This window comes from Hydra vulgaris, chromosome 02 (genome assembly GCF_038396675.1).
Source record: "Hydra vulgaris chromosome 02, alternate assembly HydraT2T_AEP".
NCBI classification, from domain to species: domain Eukaryota; kingdom Metazoa; phylum Cnidaria; class Hydrozoa; order Anthoathecata; family Hydridae; genus Hydra; species Hydra vulgaris.
Window position 1 is genome coordinate 46,622,501 of NC_088921.1, and position 23,436 is coordinate 46,645,936.

The 23,436-nt window shown below is 26.0% G+C and overlaps 1 protein-coding gene across 1 annotated transcript in view; it reads right to left on the minus strand.

The window, feature by feature from the left end:
- The window catches only part of LOC100204754 (hamartin), a 99,582-nt gene that overhangs the window by 67,766 nt on the left and 8,380 nt on the right, over positions 1-23,436 (minus strand). Inside the window, exons 2-3 of the mRNA XM_065791121.1 lie at positions 14,240-14,326; positions 12,945-13,007 (exon numbers count right to left, since the gene is read on the minus strand). Of these exons, the coding sequence (XP_065647193.1) occupies positions 12,945-13,007; positions 14,240-14,326 (150 nt within the window). The remainder of the gene's footprint in view (positions 1-12,944; positions 13,008-14,239; positions 14,327-23,436) is intronic.

A 23,436-nucleotide genomic window follows, 5' to 3' on the forward strand; every position in this document is an offset into this window, starting at 1 on the left:
CTTCGTTTTGATTTGTCCACCTTGTTTTGTCCAATGAAAAATGTAGTTTGTTGAAAAAAATGTGTTATAAATTTTTTTTGTGATTCTTAGTATGATTCAAACGTTTTAAATTTTGTTAAGAACATAATAAACTATTTAAAAATTAATATCTAAAATTGTTTCACTAGTTCTATTTAGATTTTGATAAACTTTTGTTATAAAATTGAGTTAGTCCACAATTTTTTGTCCGATACTGTATATATATATATATATATATATGTATATATATATATATATATATATATATATATATATGTATATATATATATATATGTATATATATATATATATATATATATATGTATATATATATATATATACATATATATATATATATATATATATTTATGTGTGTATATATATATATATATATACATATCAATATATATATATATATATATATATATATATATATATATATATATATATATATATATATATATATATATATATATATATATCTATATATATACATATATATATACAGTATTGTGAAAAAGTTAAGAACCACTAAATAAAATTAAAAATTTTTTTCAAATAAATTTAATTAATTTTTATTCTATAGATAATAAAATAGTCTTTTTTTTTAAAACATATTAAATATAGCATGAGAAAAAAGAAAAAAATTTTTTTTTTGAAAGTTAGTTAATAGAACCTATAAAAAATAAGGATTAAATATTATGTGTAAATTTTTTTTTATATTTTTTTTGTGAAAAAGTTAAGAACCACAAAGAATTTTTTGTGCTAAATGCGGCGGAAACGTCTTTTTAAATTTATTTTTCCCTTTTTTTTAAAATATTCTTTTAATGACCTGAGTTATTACCAAAGAACCAATAAAAACATTTGAAAAAAACTAATTTTTTTAAATACTTTTAAAAAAAGTATTTAATTTCAAACAAAAAAAATTCTTTCCTTTTGAAACAATGAGCAGAAAAGCTATTACCTATGAAGATCGTGTAAAAGTGGTGCATTTTCACCAGGAAGGTAAATTCGCTCGCGAAATTGGAAGAATAGTAAAGCGATCACATAGTTCGGTGCTAACAATCATCAAAAGATTCAAAGAGACGAAATCTTACGTTGATCGCCATCGTTCTGGAAGACCGCGTTTGACGACACCCAATGATGATCGCCTTTTAATCAGGTTGGCAAAGAAAAATTGAACCATGCCGTTGCATGAATTAAGAAGGAAATGGAAGCTTTCAAATGGACGTCAAGCCTCGGCATCACTTGTGCGTAGGAAACTATTAGCTAACAATATGTTATGGAAAAAAGCTGTTCTAAAACCGCGACTTACCAAACGACATATAAAAAAGCGAAACGAATTTTGCCAAAGCGTCAAAGAATGGTCTAAACAAAAATGGAGGACAGTAATGTTCAGTGATGAGATGAATATCGAGGTTGATAACCGAAAAAACCGAATTATGATTTGCAGGCAGCCTTCAGAAAAATATAATCACGATTGTATCGTTCAAAGAACAAAACAAGGTAGCGGGTCGGTTGGAATATGGTGCTGCATGACATATTATGGTGTCGGTATGTTTAAATTATTTGATGGTCGACTCAACTCTACTTATTATGTCAATATTTTAAATAACAACTTGTTACCGTCAATTGATGCACTTGAGCAAAGCGTTCCGTTCGTTTTTCAGCAAGACAATGCACCATGTCACAGGGCTAAAATTGTCTCTGAATGGTTCGAAAGTAAAAATATTGAGCGTCTAACTTGGCCACCAAATAGCCCAGATCTAAATTGCATTGAAAATCTTTGGAGTTGGCTTGATAAAGAGATTGCCAAGAAAGCACCAAGGAGCCTTGAGGAGTTGTGCAATATTTTACCAGCAATACTCGGAAATGTTCCCAAACATATTTTAGAGAATTTAATAGACTCAATGCCAAATCGTATAAATGAGTGCTTAAAAATTCATGGTAGAATTACGCGGTATTAGGTGGTAAAAATTATCGTTTTTTATTCTGTGGTTCTTAACTTTTTCACAATTTTTTTAAAATAAAAATTACCTATAAAACTTTAAATACATTTTTTATATTTGTTTAAAAGTTTTTATCACTATTAATATTTTTTATTTTGTTTGTCTATTTTCTAAAATTTATTATTATTATTCTTTTTACCAGAAAAATATATTCGGTTAAAAAAAAATTTAAAAATAAAAATAAATTATGATTTGTTTTTTTTGTGTTTCTTAACTTTTTCACAATACTATATATATATATATACATATATATATGTGTATATATATATATATATATATATATATATATAAATGTATATATATATATATATATATATACATATATATATATATAAATATATATATACATATATATGTGTGTGTATATATATATACATATATATATATATATATATATATATATATATATATGTATTTAAATGTATATATATATATATATAAATCATATATATATAAATATATATATATACATATATATGTGTGTGTGTATATATATACATATATATATATATATGTATTTAAATGTATATATATATATATATATATACATATATATATATAAATATATATATATATATACATATATATATATATATATGTATTTAAATGTATATATATATATATATATATATATATATATATATATATATACATATATATATATATATATATATATACATATATATATATATATATATATATATAAAATATATATATATATGTAGGTCATTATATATATATATATATATATATATATATATATATATATATATATATATATATATATATATATATATATATATATACCTATATGTATATATATATATATCTATATGTATATATATATATCTGTATGTATATATATATCTTTATATATATATATATATATCTATATATATATATATATTATATATATATATAGATATATATATATATATATATATATATATATATATATATATATATATATATATATATATATATATATATATATATATATATATATATATATATATATATAGAACCCTTAGATGTTGTCCGAAAGTTTTTTCGATATTTTGTTGACAAAAAGTAAAAATTAAAATGCAAGACCGGAATTTTTTTTTTTAATAATGATAGACTGCCTGCCCCAACCAAACCCTCAGTCGATGTAGCAGCACTCCCTTGCGGGTCAGGCTATTTGTCAGTCGATGTAGCAGCACTCCCTTGCGAGTCAGGCTATTTGTCAGTCGATGTAGCAGCACTCCCTTGCGAGTCAGGCTATTTGTCAGTCGATGTAGCAGCACTTCCTTGCGAGTCAGGCTATAAGATAGTCGATGTAGCAACACTCCGCGCATGATTTACAGTAAAAAAAATAAAAATAAAAACATTTTATTAAAAAAAATAAAAATAAAAACATTTTATTAAAAAAAATAAAAATAAAAACATTGTTTATATTGTTAAAAACATTCAAAATGTTATAAAAACATTCAGAATGTTTTTAAAAACATTCTGGTCAATTAAATTTGCGTTTTTGTGGTTTTTTTAAAAAACGATTAATTTGTAATTAAATTAATGGTTTTTACTTTCGTCCAACACGGAAATGTTGGACGAAAGTCAAAAGTAATTAAAAGTGACGTATGTGTTGGCGTAAGAATCACTTTTTTCCTTCCGCTCTTCCTAAAGCCAACAAACTATAGAACTATATATATACATAGATATATATATATGTATAGATATATTTATACATAAAGATATATATATACATATAGATATATATATATATATATATATATATATATATACATATAGATATATAGATATATATATATATATACATATAGATATATATATATATATATCTACATATTTTTTTTTTTTTTAAAACATCTTCGGTTCCAACAAGGCTGCAAGCAGCCACTAATTAAAGTTGGAAGTTACTGAAAGAGAAAAGATGAAGATTGTAGAGCAAGATAACGATTGATATATATATATATATATATATATATATATATATATATATATATATATATATATATATAAATATAAATAAATATATATATATATATATATATATATATATATATATATATATATATATATTATGTTTTTTATCATTATTTAATTGCATAGTAATTTGGTTATAAAATTTACCTTGAGTAGTGTAAATTATTGCTCGTAAACGATAAAAATTGAATGGGGAAAAAAAAAATCACTTTTTTTTATCTATAATTGTTGCTAAAAGACCTTATTTTACCATATTTGTGCATTTTTAGGCTTTTTTTATTGTTATCGAGTTACTTAGTAATTTTTGTCCTAAAATTATTAATTTTTTTTTTTAAATTGTGATAAATTGTTACCATTAGATGATATAACAAAAATAGAATAGTAATCAAGTTTTTATTGGCATTCTTTTTTTTTCGGGGGACTTATATTTTGCATTTTTAGGTTTTTTATTGGTATTAAGGTATTGGTATTTGATCATAATTTTTTCAATTTTTTCCGCAATAAAACTGTCTGGAATTATAAACCAGTATTAAATTATAAACTAATTATCTATTCAGTGATTTAAATTAGCACTTTTTAAAATTATTATTATTTATTTCAGGCATTTTTAGGCTTTTCTTATCATTTTAATTTACATATTAATTTACTATTTATTACTATATAAATTGTAGTGATTCTAATTAACACTTTTTAAAATTATTGTTATTTATTTATTTTTAAAAAAAATTGTTGAAAAATTTACTAGTTATGAGTACATAGAGATTAGTATAATATTAGTATGTAAAGACTGTTGTATTATTAATATTATATAGATTACCAATATCCCCATATATATCAAATAAATGGACTTTTGCATATGATTTATTGAATTTAAATCTATTTTTAGAATTTTGTTTTGCAAATTGAATAAAACTAAGTTTATATTTATTTATAAAAAAACATGACAGAAAAGCATAGACTGAACCAAGTTAAGGCGTCAAAGACAATTGCTTAGAACTACATTATCACACAAAGCAAAGTTAGCTATGTGTTCAGTAGGCCCAAAATCAATTTTCTTTGATAGGAGAAAAGATAAAACTTTTTGTGCATTAACAACTAGCAGTAAAAACATAACTACTGAGGAACATATCACATTGATTAAAGAACCTCCTTCAATTTTTCTTTGTCATATTTATCCATCAAGTGTATCATCAACAAATATCAAGAATTCTGTTATAGATTTTTTGATGAAAATAAAATATCACTTGATAATGTGTTAGCTATTGGCTCTGATAGAGCTAATGTAAATATAGGTGTGAACAATGGTGTAATAAGATTGCTGGAACTACATTTGGGATATCCAGTTCAATGGTTAGTGTGTATGATCCATTTTAATGAACTACCTTTGAGAAATTTAGTATCGCATTTAGATGGTACCACTTAAGGCCCTACTGCATTTAGTGGCAACATTGGGAAAGCACTTACAAATTGTCACGAGTTGCAAATTGTCAAATTTAATGTCAGACAGAATAACTTACCAAACGTTCTATATGAGATTGTGACAAAATAAAATTAGCAAAAATCAACAGTATCTTTATAACATGCGCAAGTCAATAGAATTAGGTAAGGTGAAAGAAAGTCTTAAAAAAAAGCCAGGCCTGTTGGTTAATTCTTGATGGCTGACAACAGCAAATCGAATCCATTGTTTGTAAGTTACAAGCACTCCTCCTTTTACTGAGCTTGTAATACTTACTGATTACACCCTTCGAGCACCGGTGTGGCTCTTTATAAAACTGAAGCCTCAATGTTACATAGGGGAAAAACACTTGTGGCGCCTAATTCAATTCTCTCGCTTCCTTTCTAAAAGCGATCGAATTATAGTTAATAAATGTATTCAAAGAAATGCATATTATGGTGACCCAGAAAATATTTTTATATCAATGTTGATGGATGAACAAAAAGAAATAAGAGAATTAGCAGCTAGAAGAATTTGCAAAGAACTAAATTTGCGAGGTGGTGTACAGTTTCAAATTCTACAGAAGTAAGAAAATTCAAAGTTCCTCTTTTAAACTTTGATGCAGTTGATTACTTTAGTTTTATAAATCAGGAGGAACACACAAAGACTTCACCACCTATGTTAAAAGAGTTGAGTGATGATTTCATTGAAAATGAAATACAAAATATGCAAAAACTGAATTGCCATTCTCAAAATGTAGAAAAATATGTTCAATTTGTTACAAAAGCAGCCGCATATATATCTGGACAAATGAGAAAAGACGGATTATTTACATTAGAGCAAAACTTTTATCTAGAAAGTATATTCTACACTTTGCTTCAAAAAATAATTGGAAAATGTAGAATTAATTGATCAATAAAAACTTTTTTTTTCATAGAACTTCTTTAAATAAGTACAATAAAAAGTACATATAAAAAACGGCATTTAAAAAAATTTGTATTGCTCATAAGAAATTCTTCTAGTGCTAACGTAATCATGCTCCTACACACCTAAGTAAAAACTATTTTATGTGCTTGTGTAATATGTTGGTCTGAACTGAAATATTACACAAATACAGAAAATAGTTAATACTAATGCGTTTTATGTTTTATTTATTTCCTTTGTCTTTACCCATTTCAATGTCTTTTTTAATTAATTTTATATTTATACAGTAAATTTTTAAAGAAAAGTATTTTTATTAAAATATTATTAAAACATAGAACATTACTAAGATATATTATCCATGCATTTTAGATTTTTCTAATATGTCAAATAAATATAGCAAAACTGTGTTGACAAATATTCAAGCAGATGGAAAAAAAATTTAGTTTCGTCTGAAAAACGTATAACATCAAGAATTGGTCTACCCTTTATTGAAAAACCATTGGATTCATTTAATAGAATGCTAAAAAAAACTTTTATTATTGGATGTTACAACTACCTGGCATTAATTGAAAAAAGCAGAAAAGAAAGAGTAAAGTTAATTGCTGTCAGAATAAGTAAATTATGGAACAAACTCGACTTTCCAAGTATTTCTAAAAAATCAGTTGGAAAAAAAATTGAAAAGGTTATATAAAGACATGACAAGTATCTTAAAAAGCCTGGCAAAAAGGAAGAATGCTCTGTTTTTGGAGATCTTTTTGATATCACTAATATTAAGGGCATATGACTTAGTCTGGAAAACAAAAAATTCTATAACATAAAATTATTAAGTTCAGGAGAAGTTGGTCACAGTACTAACACACAAGTGTCATTACATCCTTCAAAAGTCAGGGTTTGTAATGCAAAAGATACAACTTCTACAAGCAAAGCAAATAATTGTCCAGTTAGCAGTTCAACTGCATCAGAAGAAAGTGGTTCAGATTTAGATTCACAAGACAATTATGAACCAGTGGAATTAAAAAAATCAAGAAAGAGAGTATATAATAGAACAAAGTTAGCATCTAATCTTGTGTTAGGAACTGTTAAATGTAAAAATGGAAAATCCAATGATACTTTTGGAGCTTTTAAAAAATTGCTAAATGATTTTGATGCATGGAAATGTATTTCAATGATTATATGTGACACAACAGCAGTAAACACAGGAAGATTAAATGGTATAGTTGTAAAAATACAAAATGAAATGGAAACCAGAGGCTTTACTAAACCACAATATTTAGGATGTCAGCATCATATACTGGATCTCCTTTTAAAACACATTTTGGATCATTTTGTAAATTGTAAATCAACAAGTCCTGGTTTTGATTATAAATTTGTGAAGGACTTAACCGAAAATTATGAAAATCTTCAAAAAAATTATACATATGAAGCTGAGCCTAATCATTACATAAACTTGGGATGGCGAGATGACTTCAAATTCCTTTATGAGTTATGCGAAGCTTTTAGTTACTTCAAGAATCATAAAAAATTACCAAAAATTAGGTGGCACAAGCTTCCTCCATTGCACAGTGCTAGATGGAACTCTAGAGCATCATATGTTCTTCTTGCCTATTTTCTTATACCAACATGGAGGTGTGAACTTGAAAGTGCAGCAACTTTTATTGCAAATCAATGGAAAAAACTTTGGTTCAGCAAACAATTATTTGATGATAAATTATATGACTATATGCTTGATGCATTGACTGAAATTAAGAGTACAGCTGCTTTAAAGTGCTTTATGAAACACTGGAGCAATGAAGATAGTCTAGTTGATATTCCAAGAACAAACATCATTTCTAAACAAGGCGCCAAATTGATGGAAGATCTCCTTCAAAATTCAAATAAATGGGAATATGCAAATGTGAAATTTACTGGAAAGAATGACCTGTGAAGCGTTAAAACTAACTTGCTGAAAATAATTACTTTTATTGATCCACTTCAATGATATGTAGTTTATAAATACTAAATATAATTTACAATTAGTTTTATTTGTTTTTGTGGCTGTTCATAAATGGGTTGGAAATAAGCTTTATGTATCCTCATGTAATCTATGAAAAATCACGTTATTATCAAGGGGGGGGGGGGGGGATATTTTTGCAACTAGACTACCATTAAACCAGTTTTTTATCAATTACTCAACATTTCTCAGGTTATATAAGTATGGCCACAACAGATTCAAAAAATATCATAACCCTAATGTATATATATATATATATATATATATATATATATATATATATATATATATATATATATATATATATATATATATTATATATATATATATATATATATATATATATATATATATATATACACATATACATATATACATATACATATACATATATACATATACATATATATATATATATATACAAAAAAAAAGTGAAAATCGGCCTTACAAATTAAAAAACATATATATATATATATATATATTTTATATATATATATATATATATATATATATATATATATATATATTATATATATATATATATATTTATATATATATATATATATATATATATATATATATATATATAAATATAAATATAAATATATACATATATACATATACATATACATATATACATATACATATATATATATATATATACAAAAAAAAAGTGAAAATCGGCCTTACAAATTAAAAAACATTCTAGTAACTGATAAATATTGAAACTTTCAGACTAAAATTCCCACTCACCCTTTTATTCCAATCCCCCCTTGAATTAAGGACTCAAGAGTAACAGACAATATTGTTTCGTATGGGACTAAATCTAAGCTATAAAACTAGAAAACTGTTTTGTGCACAAACTACAGAGTAGTGGGCAAACAGCAATGATGTATCCTATAAGGAGTGAGATCAACAAAACAAGTTAAGGAGCTATATCCAACATTAGACAATATTGTTTCACAAAACAAACATAATTACATACAAAAAGTGACTTACGAGTGAATCAGCACTGTGCCAGAGGTCAAAACAGAACACAAACATAGATGAACAAAATAAAATCATACACAACGAAACACAAACATAATTACATAGATAAGTGACTTATGAGTAAAAAATTTTAAAATAAAATGTTTATCCCTCCGATTCAGATGTAGAACTAAAATTGTTACTTTAGCAGCTTTCTTTGCAACTATAATCAATGACATAGCATTAGCTGAATCAAGGCAATAAATTGTTTGCTTACTTAAGTAGACATCTACAGCGCAACTCAAAATATCTTCTCGTTCTTGGTAAGTGAAACTCTGGTCATTCTCTGCTATGACTATAGAGTCTTCCATTGTTGAGTGGTTCGTCTTTAAATGACAATCAGTCAGTATTACAGTCAAAATGCTGAAAATGCTTATGACAACGGAATTAGAGCCAGAAATACACATCATGAGTTCAAGTTTGATGTGTATTTCCGAAGAAAAAAAGAAAAAAGTTTGGAAACTTGATTCTATGATAAAGAAAAAATTTCTGCCACATTTCCAGAGGGGTGAGTGCACTGGTGTATTGAGTATTACTAGTTTTGCAACTTTCCATTCCGGAAGAACCATTTTAAAATCTATTCCTGCAGCCTCTAGAGGGTAAAAGAGTTCCTTTAGTAATAAAGAGATGCTGGCATCACCATACATGCATTCTGCTGTCCATATTTGTGGATCTAACCAATCTATTGATTCGAATGTGGGATTTAACAGCGAACTAAATCTATCATTTATCAATGGTAGAATGATATCGATTACTGACTTTCTTAATTTATTGGCAGAACTAAGACATTCCAAGTTAAGATTAGCTATGTTGCCAAGCTCAATCTCAACGAACTCTGGATTCGAGCCCAGGGCTATAGCTCCCTCTAACCCCAACTCTCCTTAATCCAACACTGGAAAAAAGACACGATTATATACATAAAAATTATATTATACTCTTTGATAAATAAAAGAACATTTGTTCCCTTATTAAAATTATAAAAGAGCGATGTTTCGAAAATATTTGTTCTAAACGTAATTTATTTTGATTTAAGTTTTTTCGTGTTATAAGTTATTTTCTTTTCTGTTTTTTTTTTTTTTTAATTGTCTCTCATCGGTCCAATAATCTTTTTTGCGCTTTTTTTATGTTTTTTGAAATGTTCTCAAAACAACTAAAAGGTCTGGCCAGTTTTTCGCAACTAAATATTATTTCCGTGGTCAGCATTTGAGAGCGATCGCTCCTGCTCCCTTTTGAATTATTTAGTGCTGTAAGTTTATTTTTTGATTGTTTTTGCTGGTAAGTTATTTAATTTTGTTTGTCTACACTACAGACGTAAAATTTTAAATATTTAAATAATTTCTTCTGTTTCATGTCAAATGTTTTCCAAAAGGCCTAAGACCAATGAAATTAGTGTTGACATACGTCAAATGACTGTTGATGATCATGAAAGAGGCTTCGGGTATGGAAAAATTGCTGAAAAATACAATAAAAACAAGGCAACAGTACAATCAATAATACAAAAATATAAAAAGACTGAAAGTGTGCAAAATAAAGCACATTCAGGCCATCCACCAAAAACAACATCTCGAGAAGATAGGCTTATTGTAAGAGAAGTAAAGCAAAAGTCTGTTATTTCTGCCAAAGCTATTAAAGAGAAACTAAACATGAACATTTCTAAATGAGCAATACAATGTAAAATCTCGTTCTGCAGGGTTTTATGGATCCCGCATTACAAAAAAACCCTTTATTTCACGAAAAAATAAAACTAAACGCCTTGCCTTTGCAAAAAAGTACTTTTCAAAGACATTAGGTTTCTGGAAATCGGTTTTATGGCCTGATGAAAGTAAATTCGAACTAAAGAATTCCAAAAAAAGATGAAATGTATGGAAAAGAAAAGGAAAACCCTGAGACAAAAAAACTATAAAAGCAACCATCAAACACGGTGGTGGTAATGTACTTGTTTAGGGCTGTTTTAGCTATAACGGAGTTGGTAACTTAATTCATATTGAAGAAAAATTAACAGGAGCAGATATGTATATATTTTGCAAAACAACCTTACGCCCTCCGTCAATAAATTAGGATTAACAGATCAATTTGCCTTCCAACAAGACAATGATCTGAAACATACCAGTAAAATTGCAAAAATATATTTTGAAGAAAATGAAATAGAATTGTTGGATTGGCCTGCGCAAAGTCCAGATATCAATCCAATTGAAAATTTGTGTCATTATTTGGATGGCAAAATTAATAGGGATAAGCACAGTATCAACAAAAAAAAAACTCTTTTTAGCGTTGGAGGCAGCTTGGCATAATATTCCTCCAAACTATTTACAAAACTTAGCTAATAGTATTCCTCGTCGCTTGCAAGCAGTTACCGATGTCCAAGGACATCATACTAAATATTAATTAATAAATAAAACAAAAAACTCAAATATACTAAATAAAATTTTGAGAGGTATGAATACTTTTGACGCTTCCTAATATCTCAGTTTTTAAATAATTTTCACTTTTTTTAAAAATTTAATTTTTTTAAAATTAAATTTAATTAAAAATTTAATTTAATTTTAAAGATTTAATTTTTCAAATATTATAGTTAATATTGTTAAATAGTTGTAAATACAACAAACATTTTTTAAATTTCAATTAAAATCATTTTAATCCATTTGGTTTTTGTTTTATCGCTACAACATATTTTGTGATAGGGTATGAATAATTTTGTTGCATACTGTATATATATATATATATATATATATATATATATATATATATATATATATATATATATATATATATATATATATATATATATATATATATATATATATATATATATATATATATATATATATATATATATATATATATATATATATATATATATATATATATATATATATATATATATATATATATATATATATATATATATATATATATATATATATATATATATATATATATATATATATATATATATATATATATATATATATATATATATATATATATATATATATATATATATATATATATATATATATATATATATATATATATATATATATATATATATATATATATATATATATATATATATATATATATATATATATATATATATATATATATATATATATATATAGTTTACAATATTCATAATATTTAATAATCATTTATTTTAAACAATCAAACCAAGCAAATTAAAGTATCATATCATAAAAGATATAACTATTTTAAACACATTTCCAAAATTTAAATGATTTTTGGAAATTATAGTATATGCATTTTCCAAACTACATCCTGATTATTTGTCAAACTCTGTTTTTTTAAAACTTTAAGACTTTTTTCCAACCTGTCAAAATGTAAATATTAGCAATTTTAGGCATTTTATATATATATATATATATATATATATATATATATATATATATATATATATATATATATATATATATATATATATATATATATATATATACATATATGTAACAGCATTATTTAGCATTAAGTCAATAAATTGTTAACCTAGCATAATATCATAATACAGAAGTAAATAGAACTTGAAAGAACAAACCTTTAGATATTTTAGGAATGTAGCAAAAAGAGTTGTATTGACTAATCTGTGTAACCAAGATGGCTAAAAATATGATTTAATAAATAAAATGTCTTAAATAATTTAAAATAAAGTAGTCTTGTTATCAGTTTGTTTTTTAAAAACTCATTGGATTATCTACTAGTCCAATAGGTAGTAACATGAAATTTTAAAAACAAACTGAAACCTTTAGTATTAGCATATTTTTTATTTTCCATCGTTTTTTATAAAACTTTGTTGTATTTTCTTCTGTGTGCATTTTTTGAATTTTTTATGTATTTTAAAAAAGATGAAATTGAATAATGCTTTTTAAATCATACCAAGGTGTGATGTTAATGCAGAAATATGTTTGCATTTTTCTTTTTTAAAATAAATTTTAATTATTCAAATATTTTATGGGAATCTATTTTATGAAACTTATTTTTACGCAATTATTTGAAAACATGACTTTAAGTTTTCTAGGTAAAGTCTTTGCACACCTTATTTCTATAAGTTGTAAAATATTTTTAATAACTAATTAAGTAAAGAATAATAAATAAACAAAGAAAAAAAAACCGGCGAGATCAATCAGAATACTTTTTTAAAAACTAAATAAAAACAATAACACAATAAAAGCACCAGTAGAAAGAAAAATATTTTGTTCAAAATTTTTACCACACCACTATTGCCACCACACCAAACACAAGCTTTTAGTTGTAAAATAGTTTTTTAATACCTAATAAAATATAACTTCTTAATACTTTTGTGAGCATTTCAAAATATATGCTTAAACCATGTTAGATCATTATTGAAGCATTCTTATGATAATCTAATAATGTTTAATTAAAGTTGCATTATTTAACAATATCTCTCAAGTTAACTTTTGGGGTTTTTTTAATAATAAAAGGTTAAAAGAGATTTTTAAATATATGCTTTTTACTTTATATTCAATTAATTTATATAATCTATTTTGTGCCAATTTGTTTTCAATTAATTTTATTTTTCATAAGTGCAATTTGATTAAGCTTTCTATAACATTTAGTTCTGGTATCTGTTTATTTTCTTTTATTTCTCAAGCTATTAGAGTATTAGAGTAACAAATAAGTCACAATAATTTCACATTATGGCTAGTTTTCAATACAGTGAGCTTTTCTGCTAATCAAAATCAGTATAAATCATAAACAAGTGTTAATTGCACATTTTGACGAAACATGTTTTTCATAAGACATTTATAATGGGTTCTGAATCTTTTTATTATTAAAACATAAAATTATTTCTAAAAACACAAAAAAGTTTACCTGTTTGCGAACAATTGAAAATAGTAAAGTGCACACTTCCATCAAAGCCCCGTGTTTTAAATGGTCATTCAATTTCTCAAACAAATACTAAAAAAAAAAAAACAATAAAAAAAAAAACTTGGGCACAAATTTTTTATTAATTTAAATTTAATGAAATTTATTTGTAAATATTTTATTAGAAAAAAAAATTTTGTATACCACTTGACATTTTTATGTTATAAGTCAAGTCAGAATCATCATGATCAAATCTCTACAGGTAACATGTAATCTAGTAGGACAGTAGGAAATGAGGTTAATCTAAGTTAAAGCTAGGGAAAGAAAACTCTGACTCGAAATACCCTGCACCCTGTGGCTCTTGGCTGAGTAAAGCTAGATGGTGTTCCAATCTTGAGCAGATAATATCTGCATCTGACTATTATACATAAGGCCTTCAAGGCAAAAAAAGGGTAAGCAAAATGTTTTTGTTACCCAGCCTTGCACCTATTCTTCATCTAATAGGTTGGCATTGATGTAAGCCTGAGTTACATTACTTCCAGCCTAGAATGATGAATGGTTGATTTTCTTGACTTTACACATGGGTCAAAGTGTCTCATTGGTAATGGCTAGGTAACTTTATCTGTTAACTCCTTAAGATGCGACTGTAAAATTATGTTTATTGGTTCTGAAGCTAACTGGTAGTAAAGGGCATATACTTATATATCAATTTATTCATTTGTCCTAAAAAGGAGTTTGAAACCTCCATCCATTTTATGCTTTTATTTAGCACCTATTCACTTAATCACCTTTCTCTTTGTTATTTATCTTTCTCCTCATCAATACTGCACTACGATGTTATTTCTGATCAAGTTGGCCTTTTCATTTTATCCCTCAGCTAAAATTTTATTATTAGCAACTTTAATGCTTATCGCATTGAATGGCTTGGCTTTAATTCCACTGAGCCCGCTGGCTCTAAAACTTGAAATCTTTTTATTTTTCTTTATCTCTTACTCAGTTAATCTTGTGATTTTTTTTATTATATTTGAATTATTTTCCAGACAGACCTAATCTTAGTTATCTCTACTGGTCTCATGCCTGCCCCATGTCTTATGTCTAACTTGTGCTCAGTTTCTCCTTATTCTCCTTTTGGTGGTTTAGACCATAGAATGATCTCACTAAAACTTTTATCATGTAAAATATATCCTATTATATATCTTCTACATCCTGTTAATGCATTTTTTACTACTACCATAAGGTTGGTTGGGATATTTTTTTTGCAAGAAAACAACTCTTGCAAGAGAACAACTCTGGCAAGAAATTGGTATAAGCTATTATCTTACGCCAAGGTCCATTATTCTCAGATAATAAAATCTTGTATTTTATTATCTGAGACTTTTAGAAAAAATATTTTTGATAAAAAGCAATGCCATTAACAAAGGGAAGTCTAAAATTCAATTTCTTATCTTATTACCTATGCCAGGGATAAAACAATCAATAAGTATATGGCAATCAATACGTATTTTGATTTTCTTGTTCTACTGATGACTTGTTAATTAGGCCTTGTTAAGAAGCATTACACTATTTGAAATTTATGTACGTATTCACAATTTTACATACGCGTTTTGCAATTTACATTATGCTAAAACTTTTTTCAATTAGTTTGTTTAAACAGTCTTTTAGAACAGTTTATGTGGAAAACATTAGGCTATAATTAATTGTTGTAAAAAACATTTGTGGAATATTTTTTTTATTAATAAAAAAACAGATAAATAAATAAACTTTTTTCTATTTTGCATTTTTTTTTTTTGTTTTTGTTTTTTTATATTTTTAATTTATTTTATAAAATTTATTATTAAATATAATTAAATGTAAATTTATTTTATTAAATTTAATTAAAATTCTTTTAAAAATTTTAAAACGCTTTACATTATTATTTTTTTACATATATATTTAGTTTGATGCTTTATCATTAATTTTTTCGTATTACATATAACTTCATTTTACATTTCAATTTTGAAATTGCTTTTTAACAAAAGTTTTTTCTTTATCATTAATATTCTGAATTGATCATAGACTGAATATTAAAAATGATTAACTACTTTATGAGTAGTATGCAAAGATTTTGTTAAAGCCAAATTGTTAAAAAAAAAGGTTGATAATTTTTTTTTATTTTTTGACTATTAAAGTGAACAAACTTTATAAATTTTAACGCCATTTTTTTTTTCCGGCTCTACGATTCAAAAAACACTTGTCTAACTAATGAGCAATTCCACAACCATCTCACAAAAAATGAAAAAATAAAACGAAGCCAATATACATAATACTATATATCAGTAGAAAGCTCTACTTTTCCTCTTTCAGAAAATATATAGTTTACTATAGTATGCCACTATCATAAAAAATTATATGGGCTGAAACAGAAGGTAAAAATAGGCGTTTTTGCAATAATTTAAATCGTTTTTAATCGCCGAAGTTCAATTGAACCTATAAAAAATTCAAAAACTGTCTTGCTCATTGCAATCAGGTTTTTAGCTGCACTAATCATTGCTAATTATGATAAAAACATACTCATTGCCAGACGAATTTAGAAAACCATTTATTTTAATCAAATGTTATTACCACTATTGTCACGCTGTGACAATTAGGGTACCAATAGTTTTATTTCTAAGACAACCAATAAAATTTAGGATTTCAAAATTCCAGGGCAATGAGAACTCTATCTAGTACATCTAAATAAACACTAACATGTTTAAAAAAATAATTAGCTCAAGTTATTTTTAGAATCTTTTTATGTCACGCCATTACATCACGGTGTGACAATTTTTTAACAAAATTTAAAACAATATTCAAAACTGCTTAACTGAAACCACAATTTAGTTTTTATCAACTTTAATCGGCCAGATTATTGTGCAGTTAACTTTCTTTGCGTTTTCTTCAAAAACTACGAAATATAGGTATGTTTTGAATAGGCAACATTTGCTCAGTTATCCTTGAGGCTCTGTTTTGGGATACATAGAGCCTCTCTAAAGGATAGTTGTAACTCCATTGAGCCTTGGATGTAATACGCCCATCTTTATAACTATTGTGTTGCTTTTTTTTAATCTTTTAGGGATTTAATATGTCTCTTACTCATGCTGAACGTCAAAGAAAATATCGTGAAAGGCAGTTAGAAAAATTTGGCGAAAAAGTATTTAAAGAAAAAGATTCAAAAAAGAGAAAAGAAAGACAACTTGCTAAATTGGAGGCTCAACGAGAAAAAGAAAGGCATTGAAAGAAAAAGAGCAGACAAAAAATAGCAGAATCAAAATCTGTAGCTGTTACATCACCCTCTTACAAATCTGCAAGCATTCTTGGAAAAGCTGTTAAGAGAGCCAAATCAGCACTACCAAAATCACCCAGAAAGACAGCTAAAGTTGTACAAAAACTTTTAACAAAAATGAATGAAACCCCTAGTCCAGAAAAAATACTTAGTGATAATGCATTAGATGCTTTAACTGTAAAACTGGTTCTTGATTTTTACCAGCGTGATGATATATCCCGTCAAGCACCCGGTAAAAGAGACACCATTGTGGTGAGATTAAAGAACAAGAAAAAATTGCAAAAACATCATTTGTATGTGAATGTTATTGAAGCTTATGCTGTTTTTAAAGGTGATTATCCTGAAGAATCTGTTGGAAAATCAAAGTTTGCTAGTTCACGCCCACCACATGACTTTTGTCTAGTTCAATGTCAATGTTCTTATCCTTGAAGCCCTGCACAAGTTAGATTCAAATTTTCTATTGTATTCACATGACTTTCCTCTTAGCATTGTATGTGATAGTGAAAAAGACATTTGTTATAATAATATGTGTACAACATGCAAAGATGCTGCAAAGTTTCATAATCTATATGTTTTAAATGAAATTGACAAGAATAAATGCATTACATGGTACCAATGGGAAAAAGTTGCAGATGGTAATGGAAAAGAATATATTAAAAAGATTTAAAAAAAGGAAAGAGTTGATGATCTTTACAGCACCTTTTCAAAATCTTTACCTTCATTTCTTTGGCATTATATTATTAAACAGAAACAATCAAAGACATCGTATCATAAGATCCAACCTCAAAGTAAACCAGACACAGCCATCCTTCAAGTGAATTTTGCTGAAAATTTTTCAACTTTGTGGCAAGATGAAGTGCAGTCAGCACATTGGTACAAGAAGCAAGTTACTGTGTTTACTGCTGTATTTTAGTACCAAAATTCATTCTCGTCATCTGTCATAGCTTCAGATGATTTAAGCCATTCAAAAAAATTTATTCTTGTATTTGTTCATAATTTATTATCTAACCATATTGAATAAGTGTTAAAGTACTACAGATTTAGACAGACGAGCCAAGTAATCAATTTAAATATCGTTTTATTGCACCAGCAATACCCTGGTTGGAAGAGCAGCATGACTTAAAATTATTCTGGAACTTTTTTGCTGCTTCACATGGGAAAGGATTGGTACATGCTATTGGTGGGACCGTTAAAAGAATAGCAACGCAAAAAATAATCCAGAGAAAATTTATAATAACTCATGCCATAACTTTTCATGAAGCTGTTAAAAATGAGACTAATTTCAATGTCTATTTTATTTCTATGGAAGATATTATAAATACAATTAAAAAATTTAAAACTGATGAGTTATTTACATAAGCACCAGCAAAACCAGGAATATTTGCAGCGAACCTAATTAACAACAATAATGGGAAAATACAAATGCCATCCTATTTAAGTGCCAAGTATTTAGTCAAACAACTTATATCTACAGATAAAATCACTAAAAAACTTTAAAACGTTGTTTATATAACAGCAATATAATATGGACGCGAGTAGACACTGATATAATATGGGCGTGTTCTGAAGATTACTATGTAAGAATTATTTTTATGAAGATTATATATTTGTAATTATATATTTGTCTAATACCTCTCTACTAAGTTTTAAATTTATTAAAAACAGCCCATTTACCTGGTTTATAACTACCCAAGAGAAAGAGAAGCCCCTTAAGTTGTACGAAATGAAGAAGAACCCTGTCCATCAAGGACAACTTTTATACTACAATTGGTAAGGAAGAATTCAATAATCTTAAAGATATTACCTGATACACTGCAAGAGGAGAGCTCATGGAGAAGACCAGCATGCCAAACTTTATAAAAAGTTTTAGAAATATCGAGAGCAACAGCCATACCCTCTTCACATCTATCTAATGCACAATAAAACCTATCAGTTATTATCGTTGCAAATCAGCAGTTGAACAAGAAGATCAAAATCCAAATTGATGATCAGAAAGTAAGTTATTAGATTCAAGATGAGAGATTAAGTATTTATTAATTAAAGACTCAAAAATCTTGCTTCTGATAGGAAGAAGACCAATGGGACCATAGTTAGACGAGTTAGATCGTTCTCCATAGTTTTTTAAAGTTGGGATAACAGATGCTGCTTTCCAGCAGGCTAGAAAACAAAACTCTGATAGGCACTTGTTAAATAATTTTGAAAGTATAGATGACAACTTCGGAAAATATTTCTGCAAGACTATAACAGGTGTGTTGTCCGGACCACAAGCTTTAGAAAAGTCTAAGTAAGAAATCACTTTAGAGACAGAAGCTGGAGTGATACAAATGTCAAGCAATGGTTCAACCTGATTGTCCGTTATATCAGGTAGGATGTGATTAGTGAAATCAAGAGATAAGATTGATTAAAGGTTTTTAGCAAACAATTCACCTTTGTCTTTAGGTGAGGTAACAAAATCTGAACCATGCAAGAGAGGAAGAATAACAGATTTTTATTCCTTTATTATTGACACTGTTAAAGATTCGCCAGAAATCTCTGGAGCCTAATTTTTGAGATAAAATACAAGATTTTGTGACCTGAGAATAGCGGGCTTTAGCATTAGACAAAAGCTTTTTACAATGGTTTCTAGTAATTATAAACAGAGGTCTGTTTCCGCTTGCCACCCTGATATAAGCCATATGGTCTTACATGTCATATCATATAGGTTCAAAATGGCAATGCATATGTCATTGGACATGCTCTAGTTAAGCCTTGAGCCACTAGACCATTGTAGTAAGGTTGCTTTTTTTTTCTCTTTTTTACGAATACTAACATGGTCTAAAAAACTAACTTTAAGATGATTATATATATATATATATATATATATATATATATATATATATATATATATATATATATATATATATATATATATATATATATATATATATATATATATATACTATATATGATAATATATATAAGATGACTATATAAGATGATTATGACTTCTGGAACTAACTTTGCTAGTATAAGTATAAGCTAAGTTGCACTCTTGCACCCAAGTTGCACCCTTGCAACAGTAAAAGGGTGCAATTTTGCTGAATAACAAGTCATGTGAGATTAACCTTTTGATAATGGAACAAGTAACTATAGCTTGCCTGACCATGTTAGTGATCATTATAAAAATATGGGAGTGCTACCTCATCTTTTATTTTTTTAATTATTTTTTGTTTTTTCTTCTTTTTCTGAAAATCTAAAAGTGCATATTTTGAAAGTTAAAGTACACAAAATGTATTAGGAAATTATGCTATATTATTAGCTTAATATATTATTCACTGTATACATATAGAGATGTATACAGATTAACAAAAATATAATTGCATCATAATAGTGTAACATCAATCATCAATCTATTAGATATCAATCTGACAATAGAATTATCATAATAATATTTTACCATTTTCAACATTTGTAAAGCTCATTTAGATATAAAAGGTCTTTAACATATGAGTAAAAAGTACTAGATTTTGTTCTAGCACCTAACAGAGATTAGATCATGTTTTGAGGAGGAAAGAAGGGGGGGTGATGTCGTGTGCTGCCTGACCTCACCTTCCCCCCTCTTTTTTTTTTTAAACAATATTAACGTAGATTATGAAAGGCCAACTTAAGAAATACCACTTTAAGTGGAAACATGTGAACTAATACACTTTACAATGAGTTGTGATTTTACTTTATATTTTTATTTATTGCAGAAACCTGTCAGATGAAATCATATGGCTACTTTCTGCAGTAAATTTTGTATTTTGTGTACATAACATGAAAGCAAAAAAGCGAAAATTTACATTTACCATGAACATGAGGCCAATAAATCCCCAGAGAAGGTTTGCTCCATAATACTACATTGTTCAACTAAAGTTCTTAGTGAAACTAACCATCTAATTTTTTAGTGATGACTATTTAGAGCGTAACAAAATCATTGTATGATGAGATTCTTGATAAACACACTTTTCAAAACCTATGTCATGAAAATTAAAAAAAGCGTGCTCAACAGTTTAGAAATAAATGATTCAATTTTGTAATTGTAAATTTGAAAAAAAAACTCAACCTTTACAAAATTGCATGATTTCAAATTTGTACAACCTTTATTTAAAAATTATTAATTTTTAAATAATAACAAAAATTATAAAACTTATTCTAAAACATAATTAGAACAAGATTTTTTATTGCTCTTTGTACCGCTTTTTATTTTATAAATGAGTTCAAAATATAAAGTATGTAAGTATGTAGTTTCTTTATTAAATCTATTTAAACCTATTAATCTATTAAATCTATTAACTTGACCTTAAATAACTTATAATTTTAAAAATCTCCTAACTTTATTTAACTTTTTATCTTCAAGAACTTATTGACTGTTTTTGAGAACTTTATTCAATTTCATTTTATTATTACTAGTATTATTTTAATAATATCAATAATGCTGCAGGTCTTTCAAATTTTGGAAACCCTATCAATTGAAAATGATATCTCAAAAAATCTTGATATTTTTTTACTAAACAAAGATTTTGAAAAAAAAAGGGTGATAAAAAAGCCTGAAAGATTAATTTAAAAAATGAATTACATAAGTATAATTTGAATTGTTTAAAATTTTTTATGTAAACAAAACATTCCCTTTTATGTTGTAAGTAAACATTTTATTATTAAATGTATTATTTTTGAATTTGATTTGTTATTATACTTCATCTAATTTACCAATAAATTTATAAAATTGTCAGGAAGGCTGGATAAGATACAAATTTGGTTAGGATGATTGGCTTGGTGTTAGATATTTTTGCACTAACCGCTTGCAATATTAAATATATATTCATAAAAAATCTTCTGATATATATATATATATATATATATATATATATATATATATATATATATATATATATATATATATATATATATATATATATATATATATATATATATAGTAAAAAAAATATATATATCGAGTGTTATAATTATTTAGTTTTTTTACTATATATTGCTCCACTTTGGTATTGAGCACTCTTTAACAAGAAACATTTACACAATTATTACGATATATACATATATATATATATATATATATATATATATATTTATATATATATATATATATATATATATATATATATATATATATATTATATATATATATATATATATATATATATATATATATATATATATATATATATATATATATATATATAGAGGCTATTTTAATAAAAAAGTTTGGGCAGCAGTACCCCCTCCCTCGTCCCGGAGAAATTTAACGGAAAATCTGCGTTTTTTTTACAAAAAAAACAATATCTGTCAGTAAAAAACAAAAAAACAAAAAAAAAAGGTCCTCAAACTTTAATTTTGGCAGCACCCACATACGGTTGACACTGTCGAAAATGGTCTAGAATAGCCCCTGATATATATACATATATATATATATATATATATATATATATATAAATATATATATATATATATATATATATATATATATATATATATTATATATATATATATATATATTCATAAAATATCTTCTGATAAAAATCTAAAATGATTACAACGTGAAAGCTATGCAGTAGTGGTGTAGTGGTAAAGTGCTTGCTTCATAAGCAAGAGGTTCCGAGTTAAATCCCCATTATGTCCTTGGCAGTACCATGCTCAACTTGTTTCTCTGCGCAGCAGCCTTGTTCGTCAAGGTTCGTGTTTCAGAATTATAGAGTTGAGAGAGGGTTATAACCACTATTAAGTAGCCTTCTCATCTGTAGTGGCCTTCTCAGCCTTGAGGAGGTGAATAGCAACAAAAAAATAAAGCTTGTACATAAATGAAAGAATGTGAAAATTTAAAAGCTGTGAGTGAAATTTGACTTGAAATTTTTAAAATAGATCATCA